Here is a 23,505-nt window from a genome sequence, read left to right on the forward strand (position 1 = left end):
ATCGCTTTGTTTTATTATTTTATAGTTTTATCATATTTGTATTTTATATTGGTCGTTTTGCATTTTTGAAATGCAAGTTATTATGTTTAAAATAAATAAACAAGCATTTGGGTTAGGACAACACCGAATTGAATGCAATATTCAGAGCCGAGAGTGAAAGGCCGTTTTACATGGAAAAAGACATTGCACAATCTGACGCGTATACGAAAGGATAAAGAACCGGGATACATTACACCGGGTTTATTTATGAAATGAGTTTTTACACATAAATGCATACGTTTTCGGTTTCGTTATGGACAGGATTTTAACGCGAAGGCATATGCAGACAATGAAAAACTCCTTAATTGATATTATTAACAGATTACACTCGAACGCCAGGGAGAAATTGTTAAGGCGTTTAACATGGGGCACGTAATTGCAAAATCTGACGCGAATACGAGGGCGCATTCAAATTTGCGTCAAGTAAAGCGGTGAATTTCTAGAATGCATACGAGAATTCATGGGGGTGAGATGGTAAAATTGTCCCTGTTCCAATTATTTTCGTGCTTTCGCCCATTTCACACCATAGTGATAATTTAATGAAATTCTAACATGATCAATCGCGTGCCCAGTGTAAAACGGCCTTAACAGCCGTTGTGCAAAGGGACACATAATCCCACTTTTTCTACCTACACGATTTTCTCAGTCGGGTTTTCAATAATTTTAAAATTAAAGCAGGGGCTATTTTTCCATTCTCCTATTATTGAGTTTATTGTTTCATTAATTTGCGCATGAATACATGCGCAAATTAACGAAACAACGTTAATTCACCGAAACAGCGTTAATTCACCGCTCAATACGGAGCAGTTTGAAATGCACATTCCTCGTGCATCCAGTTATGAAATAAGATGCTTCGAATACAACGGGCTATAGAGAAACCAGAGCACAGACTTGTTATAACAGCCGATATAACATTTCCTCAATGTCGCGAACAATTATTTTATAATTGCAGTACGAAATATTTTAAGTTATATTCTCAAGCTCAAAAATGTAGTCCCCGTTTACACAACAATTTTGCGTAAGGATCAATAATAATCACGAGATACCGTGAAGTTTTATCTCCTCTTAGAAAAAATTAATTTGTGTTTACGGTGCAATGAAATGAGCAAATTATGTGACAAAATTTTTCCTGGACTGGGAGTCGAATCACGGATCTTTGGTAATAAAGAGCACTGCGCAGAAAACTGCCCTATCCAAATATCTCTCTTCCCAAGGCGATTTTATCGAGGTTCATAGTGGCAGGTGTTAAGCCCTCACAGTCGATCCAAGGAGACAAGGCAAGGGAGGAATGATTTGCATGACGCCATGGCAGTTGAGAGCCTCATAGATTCTAGGATGGACCACGAGGGGTGAACATCTAGTACCATGATCCTCGCGATATTTGCCATCGAAGGAATCTGGAGAGCCTGAAAAGCAAAAAAAACTAAAAAAGCCAATTTCTGTGGCGCCCTAGTGGTATGCAATACCTCACAGCGATATCGGGTCTGATGTCTTACATGCGTAGAAAAGTGAATTTTTGATATTCATCAATTATTTTTAAGTATTTTATGTCTACCTGGTGCTGTGGGGTAGCCAGAAATTTCGTTCGGGGGGAGGGGAGGGGTCCAAAATCAGGGGAAAATAAAAAAAAACAGGGTACTAAGTAGGGGGTTTTAAACTAATGTTAACACTTTTCATGATGAAAAAAACTTCATTTGTCGAATAAATCTTTTAAAAATTCATGGGGGATCGGGTTGGTGTGGTGGCTAGAGTGTTGGCTTCCTACCCGGTGGGCTCGGGTTCAAATCCCGGCAGTGGCAGAGAATTTTCAAAGACTGCCCGATCCCTGCTTGAATGTTGTGTGGAGGACATTTCAAGCGCAACACTCCGTCCGTCGGATGGGACGTTAAGCCGTGGTCCCCTTGGCGCCTTTCGTTAAGAGCAGGCTAATGCCGACGCCGGGTTTCTCTCCACCCTTCCTTCCATACCCTAACCTCATGGCGCAAATGACCTCAGCTGTCGGTCGCCTCCTTCAAATACCATACCTTACCTATACCAAAAATTCATGATTTTTCAATATTTCGTTTCCTTTTGTGAAGAAAAGTAATTGTGTTTTTATATTAAGAGGTAGGGGGGGGGAGGGGTTCGGACCCGCCGGACCTCCCCCTGGCTACGCCATTGACCTGGTCAAATGAAAAATTTCAATGGAGAGCCATCAATTTCCCCAAAAAATAATATAAAATTTTCCTCTTCACACTCCACTGGTTCGTTTCCCAGTCTAGACGAATTGTTCCTCGTGGAGATTAAATTTAATGATTAGTAGAGATGCGTGAAAATCGCATATGCGATAAATGTGATATAGAAGCGATGTGCGCAAATAAATGCGACTTAGATGCGATGACTGGACTTTTATGATATTTTTACGCAAATTTGCCTTTTCGACGGCAAAGTTCGTACATTTTGTGCTGAGCGCAGTTTAAATGCTCCGCCGACACTCACCGCTTAAAGCATGAACTACAAGTGGGCGCGGACAAGCCACACCTCCGCCACTATAAGTCCTATTCTTTAATTTATTATTGTTCTACAACATAATTACTTAAAATATCCTGTATTTTGTCATATAACTGTGTTTCACTACATTTATCGTCATCTACCCCATTATGAAAATAAAAAATAGACGCTACAAAATGCGATAAACTGTTTTTGAAAGTGCGATAAAATAAAAATGAAAGCGCGATTTTCACGTATCTCTAATGATAAGACGTTAAATCCACTAATAATAAGAGTAAGTGAAGTAATATCAGACCTCACGGAAAGTCCCGGGTGTGATGGCGAGCTTGTAGATGAAGTAGACTGGGATCCATATGATCGACGAGGCAGTTAGAACCCACCCCAGCGATATACTCCATGATGGATACTTGTAATCGTCCTCTTCCAAGCCTTCGTCGCTGATCAGCGAGCAGATGAATATGGCCTGAAAAGAGGTGAATATAAAATGAGACCTATGGAAGATGTCAACAATTCATGAAGCCCGTTTAACCACAGCGAAAGCAACCGTAGCCGGATTACCCACAGTTTCATTTCTATTTCGAACGTTAAAATAGCCACTTCGTTCATCGCCGTCACAGAAGGCGTCACACTTTTCGAGTCAAAGATTTCTTGACGCCTTCGAAACACCGAACAGACTCCACGTATAGAATTTTCCATAAAACCACCCCAAAGTTTCCTTGTAGAAGATAATCCTCACGTATACGACGCACAACAATCACTCCTGACAACTTATAACATGACGATTCATGACGAATATAATTAATGTTTTTAAAATGGAAAGAAGAAATATTTTATGATAAAACATGATATTTTAATTGTTCATGAATAATTACAGAGAGAAATTTGAGAATTACTCCGGCTTCTACTCCGAATCTAATTGGACTTCCTTTCCTATTCCACTTCATTATATCAATAAACCCTTTTCCATTCATCCTTATTCGCAGCTCTCTCTTAGTATTCACTCCATATTTTCTTCTGTATCCTCCGTATCACACCAAGAGGTTTTCTCTCCTCACCCACCATGTTCAACACTTCTCCCTCCACTTCACCTTCCCCAAACAGCATCAATAGTCCCAATTCATAAAGAACTCATCTGCATCCGACATTCTCTCCCTGATTTCCTTACTGCTGATGACGATCATGACCACGTTTTCACGCAAATCATGCATACTAATTCACAGGAACCAGTGATTGGGTCCACACCTCATTTTGCAAGACTCATATAAAAGCCATTACAAATGAAAAAATGCTCACGATACTTTTGGGAATTCATTTTCACTGATAGCTACGTCACAAGAGTACTAAAAATGTCAATAACGTAAGATTTGTCAATAAATTACATTTTCTATAGATTAACACTTTGTGTATATATAAAGCGCTTGAATCACTCTCAAACATAATCTTTTTGAAATAATTACACACTTAACGGTGGCATCAATTCATCTGTTCACGGGGAAAATAATTCTCTTTCAAGTACGAGCAGATATTCGACACAGCCAAAAAGGATAATCAATGCATTTTCTTCGTTCCAACAGTTAGCAGGGATGATGCTGATGTTGACCCAGAATAGCTTTATTGGTAGGAAGGTTTGGTGTGTGGCCTTCATCGATTTATGGATTAGATAAAACGGGATAGGATTGGAATAGTGACGGAATGCAAAATTTTGAACACGTTTTTGAACATTCAATTTTCAAGACTGAGATGGGTGATATGCATAACCAAGGGTGACGTTATTATAGTGATGGTAGAAGCCATAAATGCAGTGATGCCGGGTCAGAGAACAAAACAATATAACATTCACGAGAAGGCAGAAAACCTAATGTTAAAACACACATTTTAAAAGTTATCTGGTGGAAATTGGGGCATAAATAGGATTTTTATGGACGGCGGTTGAATACTTTTTGAGTGAACATGAAAAAGAGAGAAAAATTCAATGGAGAATAGTCAAAATGGGAGCCGATGACATTGAAGGTTATCCTATAGTGGTGACTAAAGAGTCATTGGAGAAAGCAGGGAGGAGGGATAAAATATCCAGGAGTTCCAGAAAAGAGTACAAAGTTTTATCTTAGAAACATATGTTTAAGAAATGATTGAAGGGTATACTTAGTTCTTCGTAGAAACATATATAAAAACGTAATTTCATGCGATATCAAGTATGCAGGAACCAAATATTACAATTTATTATGGCAGATATTATCGTAGCTCATGATATTCATTTGTGAATCATTCCATTACATTAAAAGTACACCATCAAAGATTATAAGTAGTGGTGGATCCAGGATGGGGAAAAGGAGGGGGGGCTAGGTGGGAGGCCTGAGGGGTAACCCCCCAGCAATAGTGGGGTCGAAACAAAATTTACCATTTTATCTAGTGTAAATTGGATACCTCAGATACATAACCTTCGAGTGAACACGGAGAAGAGAGAGAAATTCAATGATGAATCGTCAAAAGGGGAGCCGATGGCATTGAATGTAATTGGATATTTTATGCCCCTCTCTGCATCCGCCATTGATTATATGTGTATACCTTTTTGTCATTTGAAACTCTACTTACGAGGATGAATGTGGGACTGATGGCCAGCCAGCAGACCCTCCAGAAGATGCCAGGTCTGTATCCCAACATCGCCTGAATGTCCTTCGAGAATCGGTCCACTCCGTACACCCAGAACACTCCAGCCGCTTCCACGAAGACCACGAACAGGATGGCGATCCCCGGGCCGTAAAAGTTGAGCAGGTTGACCAGGTGAATACCGCCCTGGGAAGTAGCATAGAAGATGTGCACATTAAAAATAATAAGGCCGCAAAATCACATTTTATTACATCGTTGGAATGCTAGAAATTATTTTCTTATTCGCAATTTTACCAGGGCAAAAATATAGGCATCCGGATAGAGCGGGTTACCTCCCTTGTTTTTTCGATAAATAAGTGGTAAATAAGTGAATTTCGCCAAGCGATACAGTAAGGAAGGAGAAAACACAGAAATCCGGATGAGGCAGATTTTCTATGTTGTTCTGTCGTAGGTGAAGATCTTATTCCTGTAAATTTACTATAAAGCTGAAAATTAATGAAGTACAACTAGAGTAAAATGCATCCTTAAAAACAATTTCGCTTGGTCGAGATTCCAATCCGGATCACGCGGTTGTTGGTCTGGTAAGCTGTTACAATTCAGTTGTAAGCCATTAGAAGGGTATACATTCTTTCCAAAGAAAGATGACGTGGCCGGGTAAATGATAACATACTTGACTGGCATTGGACGATCCGGGCTGGAGGCCCTGCTTAGCCAAATAAAATTTCTTCATACTAAATTTCACCTTTGGATTTGTAGCGCGAGCTTCTTTTCGACAAGGAGATGCACCAATGGATACGTCTCCAACTCTCAACCGGACGGCTCGCGTTCCAGTCTCAGTGCCGGTGTCTTTTATGAAAACATTGAGAATATTCGTGGAAGTTCCGGCACGGCGTTTTATGGGGTTCGCAACCGGTATGTAAGCCATCTCGGCTACCGAATTTAGTCTGTATCCAGAAGTTGGAAATAAACGTTCCTCAGCAGCAAAATACGGCTTTTTAATCAGCGTAGACAACGCGGGTCGTCATCGTCATTTCCTCAATTTTCACCCAGGGTATTTCACCCTTATATACCTCCAGGGCCAGATGCCGGTGTATTTTTATACCACCTCTTCAGCGAAAGCACGAAATCTTTCTTCTCTTCAGCGGAATTTAGCGCGCGTAATATCGCACTAAGGGGACAAATGGCACGACAATTTTAAAGGGACTAGTGTTACCAGTGTAAGTGAGCGAGAACGAGAAAGACAGACTACTAGTGAGCGCGCGCAATGCACATTAACACTACGAAGACTTAAATCTAACCGACATCGGACGTCGGGAATGGCTCGTTCGTACTTAAAGACAAGAATTTACGAAAACACTTATTTCTCTTAAGTTTTCGACAATTTTATCACTTATTTGTTCGATATTATGTATTTTTAATTTTTTTGTTGGTTTTTAGTAATTTTATCATTTTTTAGACCGTTTTGTATTTTTTATTTCCCTTGGAAATTTTTTTTCACTTTTTCCTCTGATCTTACAATTTTTCAATGATCAAATTCCTGATGGCTAGCTGCGAAGGCAAAAGCGAGCAACGTTGACAACATTAACAAAATAATGGTTGAGAGTTGGTAACGTATCCAACGGTCTCACTCCATGTTGTGGCGAAGAATGTGGTACATGTCAACATTCCAACGGAGCGAGTGACTGCAAACAATGTTACTTGTTTCAGAAAAGCTCAACTGATTCAGGCGTAATATAGAGGAAGTTCGACACATTGAAATGAAATATAGTTGCACTTTTCTATAAAAATATATTATGCGCCCGACGCGTTTCGGCTCACAGAGCCATCATCTGGTTTCGTGCAGAATTTCGGCTTTAGCGTTAACACGTTACAGTTCATATTTTGAGGTAATACTTGCATGTAAAACTTAGCCACGAAATTAAACCAATCAGGGGTTCCTCTTTTAAATTGCATGCTTATTCTTCACGTTTATTCGGTAATTCATGCATTCGAAATGTTTGCGCCTTTTTTCCAAGGCATCAGTGATAAAAAAAAACTAAGGGGATACTTAATAGATTGGCTTACCATACATATAAGAGTATAGGCAGAGAATTTCGTACTGATCAGAGAACTGGGTATCAGTCGTAGTCGTCGACTTACGGCCGTTGTGATTGAGGCACCGCAGGTTTTTTTTATAGAAATGAATATCATAATATCCTAATGCTAAAACAAAAATTCAATCCTAGCAAGCGTTATCATGAGTAGTAATCGCTCGTATTCAACGAATGTCATCTTGATTTAATTAAGGAAGCTTTCGGAAGGAGTTAGAGTTCGAAAGAAGAGACCCTTTGTCTTACGAGAAAACAAATTCGATTCGTACCACTCCACCTACTTCCCCTTCGTTCTTTTTTCACTTCCCCTTACACTCCTCTCAAGAGGCTACCGAGTGACCCTTTAAACTGAGGGAGCAAACGTTAAATAGATTGAAATCAATATACCGTTCGCCTTAATGAAAACAAGGGAACCCTTTTTAGTTGAAAATACTCCCTCTCTGAAAGTTTTCTCGACTCATCTCCGGCCGACATGCGAGCATCTTGGAAACCCACTGGGTTGGAATCGTACTTATGATAACACGAAAACCCCAAAAATGAAGAAAATCTTAAATCCCTTCTTAAAACTAATTTTTCTATTTTTGCACCACTTTTATATCAAATATCGTAAAATTAAAACATTCGGCCTCATCGTGTACGAGTATTTGATCATTTGCTAATTAAGGCTACACAATGAAGTTAGTCCTTAGTTCATGACATTTTATTTTGAATCATTCTAACTCATCTTAGCCTAGGTATTTTAATAAAACTTGTTTTAAAGTTCGTGGCGACGAAATAAATCTATATGACCGGGCCTAAAAATATCGCAATGTCTGTCATTGATAATATTCGAACACGGAACATTTTTTCGGAAGAAACTCTGTGTAAGAGTACTGATACCTTAAAATACATCATTTCAATTTGATTCTTCAATTAGTATGTGAAAAAAGCGAAGGCAGTGAGACCAAATGTACAAATTTTATTGATATAATCATATTCATACACATATTTGTATTCAAGTTCGGGGACACAATGTCCCTTGGAACGTTCAAATGAGATAAAAAAAATAATGGAAATTCAAGTCTCACTTTCAATTACAGCTTAAGGTTTCCAATGCAACATAATCACTAACATAAACACAATACACAACTTCCACAGAATTAACGAGAATAATTTATGACAAATATAAATGCAAGCTTGAAATAATGCACTATTAAAAACACAATAACAAATAAGAAAACGAAACCGTTCGGAAATATTGTGCATACTTAAATCTTTTAAATATAGCGATATTTACACAAGATGTAATAACTTTTTCGCTTAAACATATGATAATTTTATGGTATACGGTCAAATATAGGTGCAAAAACTGAAGTACGTCACAAATTGGTAAAAAAAAAATCTTAACATTGCAAAGCTAAATCCGTGAGTTAAGGAAACCCATCATTTACCAACTGATTTGATAACAAACAAGGAAATGACACTCTCCGAATACCCTAAACTGTCATTAAGAAATAAAAGATAAAATCTTAATCTCTTGAAATCTAGGGTCAGAAAATTTCCCATTTTTTCCACGTCTTCACGCGCCGAGAGTGGCCATAAAATTGATTTAAATCGAAAAAGGAAGTGAAATACGCGGACGGAGAGAATGATTGCAAAACGATAATCCGAATCTTCCCGGGATGAGAAGGATGAGTAAAATTACATTTCCAAGAACCGACCCCCCAAGACGACGAGTCTCAAACTCGCGAGGGTAGTAATTAAGACGGAAGACGGACGCTGATCAGATTGATCGATCTCATAAAAAGAGCGGAGGGGATGGTTTCCAAGATAATTGATTCTCGCGGCATTCGGATAAGCGTGGCCATTGCGTCGTCACCTGGGCCTCGATAGCGACGACTCTCGCAATTGAGGAGAGGAAGGGAGGTTTGGGTGGAAGGGGGGGGCATGTTTTTTCCAAAACCTACCCCCACCAGTCTCGTCGAGGGGATTTATGGGAATGGAAGTGAAGGGCAGGCACGCACGCAGGGGGTAGCGGGATCGTGGAACCCCTTTAACCTTTCGGAAAAGTGGCCATAAGTTAGCACACCACCTGTTCGCCCTCGAGTAACTTTCCGAAGAGGGAGTTGATGGGATAAAAATTCCATTTCTCTCTTACTCCGTCCCTCACTCCAGTTAGAGGCGACCTCAACACGTTGGAAGGATAGCCGAGAATTGGGTGTATGTATGTATGGCTCGTATATTTTCTGCCCAACATTGGACGTGGATGAGAGAAGTATCGGGAGAGACTAGTTGGGGAAAATGGAGGTCCAGTCCGCCATTGAATGAAAGGGGAAAAAATTAAGTGGCGACTGCTTATGCAACGTGATCGACGCGAAAACTTACGTGGAACTATAACTCCGGCTCGACTAACGTTTTGTAGTGATGGATTACTCGAGTAAAAAGCGTCCTATCATTTAGAAATTTTCATATTAAGCAAAATAAACTATGTTAACGATTCGCCTATTTATCAATATAAAAATAATACATATGAGAAAATAAGCAAAAGTTAAAATTATCACACTTGTGATGCAGGAAAATTTCAACGTTTATATAAGTACACTGAAAGTATGAATAAGCACACTTTGAGATGGCGAAAATTTACGCGTGTAATTCGTCGATAAAAAGACTGGTCGTGCAGGAGGCATGCATCCTCTGGAAAACAATGGACGAGAATCGACCTCAGAGTAAGGATTGGGGTAGAGGGCGCTTTCAGGCTGCGCAGTATCAGATTCTGTGGTCAACATGGTTGCCACGTGATCGTGGGAAGAAGTGCGGGAATCCTTACTATTCTTGTGGGAAGAAGTGTGGGATGTAATGCCTCATTCACCGGGATCTTGACTACATGCGCAGTAGCCAAAGCGCACTCTCCCCCATCCTTACTCTGAGGAATCGACAACTAAATATGATTCAAATATTAACGTTTAAAGATATAATAACATATTTATAACTAACTAAATATAAACATAACTAAATATGGTACAAATACTAACGTTTAAAGATATAATAAAACATTTATAATGTTTTCAAAAAAATATCATTCACACAATGATTCAACCTTTAGATCGGCGTGATATGACAGAGGACACCACGGACTATGTCTTAGTGGTGTTCTTACCATTTATTCGGGGCAGGGAGCAGTGGTGTAGGGAGGGAGGAGGTCCGGGGGGTCCAAAGCCCCCGAAATATGAAAACACCATCACTTTCCTTCGTAATAGAAAACAAAATACGCATCCAAATATCATGAATTTAAAAAAGATTTCTTTGACAAAAGAAGTTTTTTGTGATAAGTGTTAAAATTAGTTTAAAACCCTCTACTCAGTACCCTGTTTTTAAAAAATTTCCCCCCTAGTCTTGGACCCTCCCCTCGAACGAAATTCCTGGCTACTCCACTGGCAGGGAGGCCATTTCCTTGGCCCGGGCCACTTTGCACTGCGGGTATTTATTTTGGGGTGTCCGTCAAGCGCTCTTTCCACTACGCAACTACACTCCCCATGCTATTGATGACACTGGAAACTCCAATAACTTATTTACTCAATTAAAGATTGCGAATCACAAAATAATCGGTCGTCAGTGGCTCTGATTTCATATTTCAACTCATTAAAAAAGATATTATTTTAGTCAATATTTTTACATCATAAATAAATCTTGGAAATTTATTTACATATTTTATTATTATTATACTTAAATACATTATAATATTTTATTTACAATATATTTAAGGGCAATATTTCCTTATCTAGGATATTTTTGTTCTATGGAAAAAAGAACCACAGATCATATTATTTTACTAACATCTTAACTTACTGAACCTATAATACCTTATGGCTTTTTAATTTGTATGAAAGTAACATGTATGAAAAGTAAAAGTAAAAATGATATAAAAAATAAATCAAAGTGTTTTGTTTAGTACCTGCGACGTGATCCCTACGTTACGGTATTGGAGACGATTTTCTGTTTCTCGTATGCGAGGGTCGGGGGAGAAAATGGTAGACTTACGTAGGTGGTGGTTGGTAGGCCGCAGATGTAGACGAGCAGCAAGAGGCAGCCGACGAATATCTCACGGTGACGCCCAAGGAGCCGCGGGTACTCGTCGCACAGACCGGTTATCATTGCCTCCAGGCCTCCAAACGTGCTGTCCAGCCCTATAAAATTCGGTTTCGGAAGAAAAGTAAAAACCGAGCATGATTCAAAATCACATTGAAAAGCGAGTGCCTCGTTCACATATTAATCCAATTCATTCCATCCATTCATTAAAAATGCCTTACGTACTCGTCAATGGTAAATGTTAATGAAGATCTTCTTTCGCGTAAAATAATTTAACTAGAGAAAACACAACTCAGAATAAAAATATTTTAATTTTTAAAACAGCCTCCAAGGAAGTGCGGCTCATCCAAACTAGCGTTAAAATAATTTAGGCAGACTCAGTTTTTGATGGATGTACTTTTATTAAACAGCGATATTAAAAATTAAGTGGAAAAAAATATTATTCAAAAATTGCGCAATTTGACCTTGTATTATCTTATTTCCCAAATTTAATAATATTAGAGGCATAAATATAAATAAAGACCATTTAATAAGCATGGAATACGATATAACCAACTGATCACATTTTCTGCAATCCTCAAAACCTACCTAAGGTGATGAGCATGAGGAAAAATAAGATAGACCAGAATACGGAACCAGTCATGGTCGCTATGGCTTCTGGGTAGACAATGAACACAAGACCAGGACCTGAAAGGAAAATGAATAATTTAAAATACATAATGAGACGAAAAAAAATATCACGGCGAAGATGTCTGCGATATTATAATCCAGTAACCTTTATTATATCAAGTAATCAAAATACTTCCAGATGCATATTTAAAAACCCTTGCAGGCTGTAATGCCCCATTACGCATCACTTCACGTATAAAATCATTGGGTACGTATTTGCCACTGAATATCCTGGCTGTGACTGGTTCAGAGCATTCAGCCATTGAATATGAGATCATTTTAAAAGTGGATACACTTCAAAAAACGAATGCAGTATCCAACAAATCTTTATTCCTTGCAACTTATGGAATCAACACACAGAAAATGATATCATAATATTGAGTTACCGGTTAAATTCAATAAAAGATAACTTTTACTCCAAGAGATTTCTTTAACGAAGAAACCCGATTTCTATTGGTGATTTGAGAGGTAAATTTGACATGCACACGTATTGATTTAAAAATACCTCACCTGCAACTCCCACATCTTTTATATGCTTTTTCTGGACGTAGGCCATGTAGCCAAGCACGGAAAAGATGACGAATCCGGCAAGGAAGCTGGTGAGGCAGTTTATACTACTCGTCAAAATGGCGTCTCTGTAATTTTGGGAGAGAGAAATGAAGGATTAGCGTGGACACTAGGGTGTCCCAAAAAAATCGAAGTCGTTTTTTTGGAACGCATACCCTCTTAATTTATTTATACGACGTCAAAACAATTGTAAATAAAATTTTATATACGTAGGACCTCGGAAACCCGTGCCGACTTGTGTTGAAACATGTCAGTATTTGCGAAGGAAGGCGCCGCGGAAAACCTTCCATATGATAACCCTATGGCGACTGATGCAGCAGTTTTACCTGAATATAAATTTTTTTAAGTAATGGGTAACTAATATATGATGTTTGAACTTGGTCTGGTGACTGGTATGATGGCTGGTTTTTTTTATAACCAAGAAATACGAAGTATGCCGAACGGGCGGCGAGCCCAACGAAGGGTCCCACCGCAAGAAACGCACCAAAACCCAACACCTCAAGTTTGTACGCCCGAATGGAACTGACAATGAGATGGTAAGCACACAATTACTGCCACAATGTGCACAAATTAGACGAAGTACAAATGGCTAGACTCACAGGTAGCGCACCCTACAGTTTTTTTTGATAACCAAGAAATACAAAGTATGTCGCACGGAGTGCGGCGGCGCGCCCACCGGTTAATGCGAATTTAGCGAAAAATGCACCACATTGTACAATTGTACATTGTACAAGGTGTGTAAATAAAGTAACTAAACTGATAGCTTAGTGTTAGATCGGGCAATACTGGTGACGCGGGAGTTGGAGGGGAGGCAGGTGAACATGTGATACGCTATCAGTGCGAGCTGGAACTCGCTAGAGTCACGTTGGTTGTCCGTAGTGATTGTTCAGTGAAGCAGGTTTTGCTTGTGCGTTGTGAAAGCGTGTTAACGCGTCGATGTGTTTGTGATCACTTGATATTTTGTAAGTAAAAGTATTGTTTTCAATCAGTGAACAATGAACATGTCAGTGGAATTACGTAGTTCTAAAAAGGGTATATTTTTAATAGGGTGCGTAAAGCATCAAATAAAAGGTTCAAAACTCCCCTCTAATGGACAAGTTCTGGCAGTTTTATTTTATAATATCCGTGAAGTGACTTTAACTGTCAATGAAAGTGCAAATCTCACTATTCGCGAGTGTATTATCTTTTGGGAAAAGGCGCGTATACCTACCAAATCTTTCCCTAATTGTGTGAAGAAACTAGTGAACTTATATCAATTTTGGAGGGAGTTACAAAAAAATGCGCAAAAAATCCAAAGCGTATTTAAGCAGCGCCGACAACAATTTGTCAACAACTTAGATAATTTGTTTGACATTGCACACGCCGATGCGCTTCAATTAATAAAAATAGATGAAGACAGAATCTTCTTACAGCGACAGAGAGAGCCAGGTCGGCCTGGTCACTTAGCAGGAGTGGACAAAAAACTGGCTTATAAAGAGGAAAGGGCGCGCCTCAGAACTATTGAAGAAGAAAAGCGACGTGCTACATATTTTTCCACCTCAACTCCTTCAACATCATCTAATGAGCCGTTACAAAACGACTCATCTTCTGATTCTAATGAAAATGACATGCATTTAAAAGAAGATTTTCCAACTCTGATCCAGAACAAACAACCCGGAACCAGTGAAACAACTATGCGGAAAAATTTCATTACTCCAAAATTAGTAGCAGTGCTAGATAGATGTCAGTTAAGCATGCGAGACTCAGTGTTTATTCTTGAAGCTACCATTGAGGCACTTGGATATAATACTGATGAATTTCCTATAAGTAAGTCCTCGATTCAAAGAATTCGTACGGAAAAACGGAAAGAGCGTGCGGAAGCCATAAAAGTTCGTTTTCAAAACGAGGTACCAGATGTTGTGACTGTTCACTGGGATGGCAAACTGTTGCCTGCTTTAGATACTCGAAAATCAAAAGAAGAACGTCTTCCAATAGTTATTTCATATGCAAATAAAGAACAACTTATTAATGTGCCAAGGTTGGAAAGCTCTTCAGGAAGCGGACAGGCGCAGGCTGTTTGGAACGCGATTGTAGACTGGAATCTCGAAGATAAAGTGCAAATTCTTTGTTGTGATACTACGGCTTCAAATACGGGTCATATCAATGGCGCCTGTGTGCTTCTTGAACAAAAACTTAATAGAGATATGCTCATTTTTGCTTGCCGCCATCACGTGTATGAATTGGTGTTAAAAAGCGTGTTCGAAGTAAAAATCAGTCAAGTGACTGCAAATCCCGACATTCCACTCTTCAAAAAGTTCCGAGATAACTGGAATGGTGTCGATCCAGATAAAGCACAGTGCTATAAAAAAAAGCTCGCATTGCACCTGACTGTTTCCGAAATTGACAATCTCCTTGAGTTTTACCGAACTGAACTGACCAAAGAAATAGTCAGAGATGACTATCGAGAGTTGATAGAGCTTTCTGTGATATTTTTAGGCGGAGATACACAGAGAAAATTTAAAATTCGACCTCCAGGTGCTATGCACCAAGCTCGATGGATGGCGAGAGCAATTTATTCCCTAAAAATATCATTACTAAGTGATCAATTCAAAATTACGATCAAGGATAAGACAGCGCTGTTAGACGTTTGCCTGTTCATAGTGACATCCTATGTCAAGCCATGGCTCCAATGTATTTTGGCAGTAAAAGCACCTTACCAAGATTTGTGCTTTTTGAAGTCAATGAAGGCTTACGAAAAAATTGATAAAAGCATCTCAAAAGCAGCTTTACAGAAGATAATCCAGCATTTATGGTACTTGACTGATGAAATTTCTGTCTTGTCACTGTTTGACGATGATGTGGATCAAGAAACTAAAGGCAAAATGGTTGAAAATTTAACCAAAGAGAATTTATCAACTCATGGCAAACGTTACATCCCATCTAAGGAAGAACTTTGCGGTCCATTGTATGGTAAGTTAAATAAGTAAATATAGAAGTTGTTTCTTTAGTTTTCTGTTTAGATCACAATTTTGTGAACTGACTTTCTCTTGTTATATTTCAGAGAAAAACATCTACGACTTCATTTCAGTCAGAAGCAAGTCATTGTTCGATCGCCTCAAAATTGATGACAGTTTTCTACACGAATGTCCTGCTACGTGGTCAAGTAATGCTTCGTTTCAAGAAGCCAGAAAGAAGGTTTCAACGCTGAGGGCAGTCAACGATGCAGCTGAAAGAGCGGTCAAGTTGATCCAAGACTACCACGGTGTAATCACGGTGGAGGAGGAACAAAAGCAATTTTTGTTACGTTGCGTACAAGAACACCGGAAGATTTATCCTGACTGCAAAAAGCAAACTTTAAAAAGAAAATTTATAGAGTAATTTTATTTACTTGTCAAACAGTAAACACGATTTGGGCATATTGTTGTTTTATTTAATAAATAAGCATTAATTTCTGGAACCCTTCCATACTAACCCAGGACAAATTTTCATTTCTCATGTTTGGGATTAAGTCGGCACGTGTTATCATAATTTAATCGCAATAATATTTATTATGTGAGTTTGTTAGGCCAAACAGAAAAAAAATAGAGGGTATGCGTATTTGATTTCGCGAAAAAAAAATTTTCCATTATGTCTTGGGACACCCTAGTGGACACTGATTTAGAAATCTAATTCTTCAAGAGGAGAACTTAAGGCTAGCGAGCGTGACTGTCAAATTTTTCAGAGGAAGGAGAAAATTAGCCACCGATGAACCCTTACTGAATCACGTAAGTTACAATAGGAAATACCTTTAAAAAATTACTAACACATATTGTTAGAATGGAACGGTAATGCCATAACATTTCACAATACGCTGAAAACTCGAGAATCGATAGCTAAAGTGATACCAGAACTCGGTGCTAATTTAGGAGACACTGGCTCGTGCCAAAATTAAGGCATTTATACATTCACATGGCTATTATTGCACTTAACTTGAGTAACACTGCCTTCGCGGTCTCTGGAAAACGAGAGTGGACAATTTTTAGGTATAGATAACGGAAAAAATATCACTGTGCCTGGGCCAATAAGTAATAAGTCACGTAAAATATAGAAAGAGTGAAAAAGTAAATAAAAAATGAGGAATGGGTATAGAAAGTTGTTCTTTCATCCAGTGGGGACAAACGTTCGTTATACGTGGTAATGAAACGCAAGGTGCCTTTCAATGAAGTATCTAAAAAATACATCTAATGATAAGATAGTATAAATAAACAAAAACAATCACCTAGGCTGCCTAAACTGAATAGACTCATCATTATCAATTCGACAGGTGTACTTGACGGAATCAAAGCAGGATTGCACAAAATTTCATTTATTATATTCTACAAAATTTTATATCTAATCAATTTGTATACTTCACTCTCTCCAAAGACTTCACACCTATCAAAGAGTTAAATGAAAATAATGGTCAACAGTTACCAATATATTTTAGGTAAATAGTCAAAAATAAGGAATGTACTCATCAATGATCGATCAACCAAATTGAAAGATTAGCCAATAATACTCGTTGTTTGAAATGTCCCTGGCGAATAATTTTACCTATAAAAAGCAAATAGTGAAAATTGGTGGCTACGATTCATTGATCTAAAATGGCTCATTCACGCCCTTAACGGTTTCTGAGGATGCAAAATTTCCTGTCTACCAGTTTGATTTCCTCGAGCATTCTTTGCTTACAATTTACGATACCATTTTCATAAATTCATGGCATATAGAGTATATGGTAAAAGAATACGTTAGGTCGAGTGGGAGTAACCCGTCCTTATAACTTTGCGGAACTACGCATTTGGAAAATCTCCACATTCCATATTTTTTGTCAGTAACGGCCGTGGCTTCAACTTCAAACACCATTTACAAAGGCCTCCAGTGCGATAACGACATTTAATTAACGGCGTCGGCCTCGGTGGCGGTGGGGATAAGTCCTCGCCTACCATACCAAAGGTCGCGGGTTCGAGTCCCGCCTGGGTAGGTTGCCCTTTCCAGGACATGAGTGTTGTGACCGTCTGTTGTTGATTGTTTAAAACTCCCAATGTAAAGGCCACATTGTGCTGTTCTCGGGGGTTATTGAGATAAATAAATAATTCTGAACGAATTATCGGTACCACGGTATGAAACAAAGCGTAGTTTTTTTACTTCCCAACACTTTCCTTCACCAATCACCCATGCAAGACTCTTTCGATTGCTAATACTAAATTTTCCTTAATCAAGGGTAAGGAGCCTCTTTTTAAAGTTTCACTTTGTAACCAGGCAGCGGGAAGCGGAGAATGTAACATCAGCATCGCTTAAAATGCTACGGAGAAGGCTCCTTTCCCGTCATGCAACTTCGGTCTGAGGCGGTGGCTGCCCTAGCCCCCAGGGCACACGTCCCGCCCCCGACGGCAGAATAACAGGGGTGACGGGGAGAAAAGAGACGCACCCCCGAGCAAAAACAATAAGTGTGTCTAGAAAGACAAAAGAGGAACGCCCAAGTATTGGCTGACGAGGTTATTGCTTTTTTCCTGAACGTCACCGCCTCAGAATATCTCCAATGAAATTAAAAATAAAAGGATGAATGCATCATATTAATTTTTATTAGAAAATTCTTTTCAAGGGGAAATTCTTTTTTTTACCGTTAAGGTAAAAGCGTTATAAATAATCGATCAATCGATGAAAACCTTCTCGCAATAATAGCAGCCACGTCAGAAGTAACTGCAGGATAATATCATCAATGAATAACCAAGAAAATGTAATAGTCACATTTCTGCAGTTTTAGATATGAAACCTGCTGCTAAATAAATTTTATTAAATCCCATTTCAACGAAAAATATTTTTCATACTAATATTACTATTTCCATTACTTTAAGGGCGAAAATACCGTTGAATGGTCAATTATTTCAGAGTTCATCAATAAAGATACACAGAAACTAATTTCAATTGGTTATGGAATATTTATATACGGTGGTAATAGTCAAGAGGATAAACTGAAGTCTGAAAAATAAACTTACCTGTAGCAGTTGTTGTTGAATTTATTGTAGCTAGAAAGAGCTAACAATGTTCCAAACCCAGGACCCAATGAGAAGAATATTTGTGAAGCCGCATCTATCCAAACCTAGAAATAAAAGAAAGATAACAAATTGAAAGACACATCGGTGACTCGGGAGCACTTTTATAAGACTTACACGCCGTCTCACGGGTCAAGTGCAAATGGTCAAATTGAAATGTTGAAAAAGAACTGTGCACACACGTGTGAGGACATGATCACTTTCTTATTGCAGTAGATCGACAAAACTGTCCCCTCAACTTATTCTCAAATATATGTGACGAAGAGGCACATAATTCCTATTCAATGTATTTTATTGATAGCTAATAAGGTTGAAGCAATGTCTAACTTAATTTAGCATTTTTATTTTATGCCTAATGTTACACACCTTAAGAATAGGGTGGTTTCCTATTTTTTTAAACGTCTAAATCGAAATATTATTACGCCTGGAGTACGTATTTCACGCTCTTTTAGATTTTCAAATGACGATATCTATTTTCGCGATAAAATGAAAAGTGAAAATTTTCAAGCGCACGAAAACGCGACAACTAAGTATGAATGCTGGAAAAAGCCCGAGTGACGTCAATCTGGTTCCGGTTGCCGCTGTGTGAGGCAACTTTGGTGCGAGGCAATGAGCACCGCCACGATGCAGGTAGCGCTTGGCTCAAACAATGATTACTAATACCCTATCAAAGGCAGGAAACTTTCCGACTATAGGCAGTTTTAATAGGTGATTATTAAGTACGTTTCCCTGAGCTCTGTGCCACATGCATGCATTGGTAATCTCTGACGATGTAAAACCCTTGACGACTCGTATAGAATCTTGATCCCTGTGACGTCATGTGGGGTGAAATCGCATGGGCGCCAATCAGGTCTTTTTCAAATGAGGTTAAAACTGACCATTAACATTCGTGTACACTGGAATTTCTAAAACCAAATAATTTGTATATTATGAATACACTAATGTTGGGGAACGAATCGCCATCAATGCCTTTCGTTTTCTTTGATAAAGGAAACTACCCTATTAGAAATAAGAAAATTAATTAATGGACCACTGAGCCTAAAATCGTAACCAGAGAATAAATAGCTTAAAAGTATATCACGACAAAACACGTCGTAAATAAATCAATCAGTGGTGCAATTGAAGGGTTAGTTTTGATAGGTGAAAGAGGACGCCACTCCAACTAAGCCACAGGTGTGGAAATAACTCATATTCAGGGTAGCGGGGCTAGCATATTTCCCTGGTCCCTTTAGAACTTAAAGGTTTCGATTGGCATCTGGCAAGCTAATTTTATGATATACACGATGGGTTTAAATTAAAGTTTAAAATTAAAAAAAAGTAAACTTTTCAATTAAATATTTATGAAACACAGACAGGTCGACGCTTTTGGAATGCAAAGTTGATTGTAACAACTTAAAACTTTGAGTGCCGGCTACTAAATTTAAAGCCCTACAGAAAAATCCAGCCATTTTTACAAAAATCGTACATTTTTTAAAACATTAGCATCAAAAATATAATTACATCGATGTACATTTCAATTAAAATGGACTTTGCTCTTCTTTGTTAATGAATTGAATAACATTTGTTGCTAATTTTTAAGTATATAATTTAGCAATGAAAACCTACTGTTTTTGAAAAATAAAAAAGTTGCAACATATGATGTACCACCATAACATGCATAATAATTTTTTTAATACGCTCATATTTGAACTATTTAAAGCATGGAAATCATAAAAAAGCCTTGTTCCAAGCAAAGCATTATAAATCCTGGATGAAAAAAAGGGTCAATGCACCCTCAACGAACGGTCCATTGGCCCAAAGAAATTTCACACTAAGTGGCCTAAGATGAGGATGCCGGTAGCTACAGAGGACTTTTCGTCCTCAACACATAAAGTGAACTCTTTTTCCATCGAGCAGTTGATTTTTGAAAAAGCAGAACCCCTAAGCAGTAAACTGGAAAAGTACCACGGGCGAAATATTACGGCTTCACGCATATAAAGCCAATTAAATGGAAAGACGTAATATTACGCCCATGGCAATCCTCAGAAGGATTAGTAGGACGTAATATTACGTCCATGGCAAGCAAAGTGTTGAATAATTGAGAGATACAAAAATGTCGGAGAAAGATCTCTCCCTGGATTGACCCAAAGGGGTCTCACCTTGGAGCGCTTGAGCTTTTCCCACTGCGGCGTGAGGTAGTATCGGATGCCATCCTCGGCGCCGGGCAGAGTCACCCCGCGGGCCAACAAGATGAACAATATTACGTAGGGCGCCAGCGCCGTGAACCATACGGCCTACAGGAGTAAAAGGCGTTAAAAATATTGTGTACATATTCATGCCTATGAGAAATTAACAACCATAATTCCCGCTGCACATCCACAATTACTAGTGCAGACAGTGCTGGAGTTGGGAAAAATTTAATAATAGTTATAATAACAAATTTATTTTCCTAGGACCTTGTCCTATGGAACATAATACATTTTCAAATAAGTCTCAGCAGTGAACGACAAAGAAGAAGTGAAAATACAATTTTACAGTACCTATTGATGATGCATAGAATTACAGTATTTTAATTACAATTATATTTTCAAGTAAATAAGCATACATTTTCATTTTTAACTGATTTACAGTGTTTCAGTTAACAATGTCGCTATTTCATTCCATATTCTTATCGCACAGTTTAAGGTTAACAAATGGTACACCTTAGTTCGGAAATTTGGAATTTTAAATCGTCTTCTAGCTTTCACTATTCTACAAGTTTCACTCTGGTGACATACAATCATTTTATAAAGATAATAAGGTGTTTTGGATGACAAGATTTTATATACAAACAAAAATAGCAATACGGTACTCACCAAAATTTGCAAACAGCTGAACATGTATTATACATCCGGCCGCGATTGAAATGTCAAACTCCAACTCTTATATTTGTTCCAAGTTGTGCCACGAGATAACTCTGAACAAGTAAATAATAATTTCCGATTTTTCTTTCTGCAATCTATCTGGCGATTTACAGTAGGATTATTTTTTTTACATATGTAAAAAGGTATATAATATTTTAAACTTTCCCGGCATACAACATGTATAAACCCTTCTCGGGATACCGCGCAGGTAAGGTTATGTAAGAGCGCCGACGTTTCGGGTACCGAATAGCCGTGAGAATGGGTAGCGAGTATGGTAGTTTAAAGCGAAAAGTTAGTTTAACCGGTACACTTATAACGAGTTTGGATTTCAGGGGGTACGCCGTGCCGGCCCAGCTACAGCATTGAGCGCAGAGGAAATTATGCCACAATAACTGCATGCACTTCACAGAATGATTGTTGCGATATGTTTTCGTCACAGTTAGAAAATATATCATAATTTATACTCCGTGATCCATAATAACCATTGCATCCATCTTAGATTAACAGCCTTGGCTTTATAAACGATGAAGTTTGCTATTGTTCTCAACGGTATTGGTTGGTATTGATACCTATTATTCGTTGCAAAGTTTTTCATACAAAACCTTTCTGTACATTCGATTCCTTATGACAAGCTTGAGAGAAAGAGGACGGCATAAATGGTGGTTTCATAGGACAACTTGAAAGGGATACGACGAAATCTTACATTTGCATAAATAATGGAAATTTGATGATCTTTAAAACAAAAAGCTTCGTATACATCTTGTAAATGACTTAAGCTGCAACATATAGAAAGGTAGTTTTCGATTAATTTTGCTGTTACAAAGCCGTGGATGCGATACACCCGTATAGCAGCCGAAAAATGAATTGAAAATCTGTTTCAGGTCAAACTCGGAAATTACTCTCAATATGGAAATATTTAAGCAACAAATTCACGTGATAGAGAACAATAACAGCCTTCACCGAAAGCATTCGTGGTGAGAGGACCAAATAGTTGTTTTCTTCAAGATATTATATAAAATTCTTTAATCTCATCCTCATTTTTTTAGAGCGACCTGATATTCAACACAACTAGTTCATTCAGCATCTAGTTCTCCACTCAAATTATCTGCTATCGCCAGCGTCTCATTCTTAGATGACGGCAAAGTTGTACTGAAAGCCGATTTGATTGAAAATGCATGATTTTAGATTCAAAATAGATTACTTATTTCTATTAATACCTGTAAGTTTCACCAATGCAATTGGACCATTGCAAAAATTCTTTGCCGCATATATAATTACTTGGGCCTATTAATTTAGGAATCCATTTTGCTTCGTTAATATCCAAAAAATTTAAGTACATACTATTATTTTCTATTCCTTAATACCTGAAAATAATTCAACGGCCAGCGGGACACGTCAGTCGATCGCATGGCTTCCGAACTCTATTGTTTGACATCATCGGCCATTTTGAATCGGATTTAAAACTTGCAAAGCAGGAATATCACGTCTTGAAAATGAAGGAAAGTTGGATGCAGAAAATATTTTTAGCATTAGATCTAATCACCCAAAGCTGGACCCAATAAATATTCCCAAATTCACCAGCAAAACAGAATTCTTTTACAATTACCACCAAGAAATGCCTGCGATGACTACTATTTTTTACTTAGTTTACATGATTTCCTGATAAAATAAATGGGTATGTCTCACCTTTCCCGTACTTCGGACACCCTTCCAGAGGGAGAAGTAAACGAGAACAAAGACTGCGAAAACGCAGAGGGCCAGCGACCCCTTGATGGGGCCCATGCGGTCCAGTCCGTCCGCCCGGTAGGACTCCAGCACACTCCGACTGCAAAGAAATCACCCTGGAGCTTGTAATGCTATATAATTACATAGTTACATACATCTCAGCTTTAGATCGCAATGAAAGCACTCAAAAAAGGCTATTCGGGCTTCCAGCCGGGTGGTCTCCCTCCATTCTGCCAAACTTGCAAATGTAGTATATATTTTCGTTTTGTGGTTTGTTGGATTTTCGTGTTTTTGTAACCAATTTGTTATTGTCTTGTTTGA

The 23,505-nt window shown here is 38.4% G+C and overlaps 2 protein-coding genes across 2 annotated transcripts in view; one reads left to right on the forward strand and one right to left on the reverse strand.

Annotated features, from left to right (window-relative positions):
- Positions 1 to 23,505, reverse strand: part of LOC124159354 (sodium-dependent serotonin transporter) — a 110,095-nt gene that overhangs the window by 6,437 nt on the left and 80,153 nt on the right. The window contains exons 5-12 of the mRNA XM_046535119.1: positions 23,146 to 23,284; positions 20,716 to 20,850; positions 18,521 to 18,624; positions 12,471 to 12,595; positions 11,880 to 11,978; positions 11,244 to 11,389; positions 5,122 to 5,322; positions 2,825 to 2,992 (exon numbers count right to left, since the gene is read on the reverse strand). Of these exons, the coding sequence (XP_046391075.1) occupies positions 2,825 to 2,992; positions 5,122 to 5,322; positions 11,244 to 11,389; positions 11,880 to 11,978; positions 12,471 to 12,595; positions 18,521 to 18,624; positions 20,716 to 20,850; positions 23,146 to 23,284 (1,117 nt within the window). The remainder of the gene's footprint in view (positions 1 to 2,824; positions 2,993 to 5,121; positions 5,323 to 11,243; positions 11,390 to 11,879; positions 11,979 to 12,470; positions 12,596 to 18,520; positions 18,625 to 20,715; positions 20,851 to 23,145; positions 23,285 to 23,505) is intronic.
- Positions 14,206 to 16,070, forward strand: LOC124159353. The gene is made up of 2 exons (XM_046535118.1): positions 14,206 to 15,476; positions 15,568 to 16,070. The coding sequence occupies exons 1-2, from the start codon at positions 14,261 to 14,263 to the stop codon at positions 15,882 to 15,884; spliced, it is 1,533 nt and encodes a 510-aa protein (XP_046391074.1). The 5' UTR covers positions 14,206 to 14,260; the 3' UTR covers positions 15,885 to 16,070.

This window comes from Ischnura elegans, chromosome 5, assembly GCF_921293095.1.
Source record: "Ischnura elegans chromosome 5, ioIscEleg1.1, whole genome shotgun sequence".
In the NCBI taxonomy this organism is placed as follows: domain Eukaryota; kingdom Metazoa; phylum Arthropoda; class Insecta; order Odonata; family Coenagrionidae; genus Ischnura; species Ischnura elegans.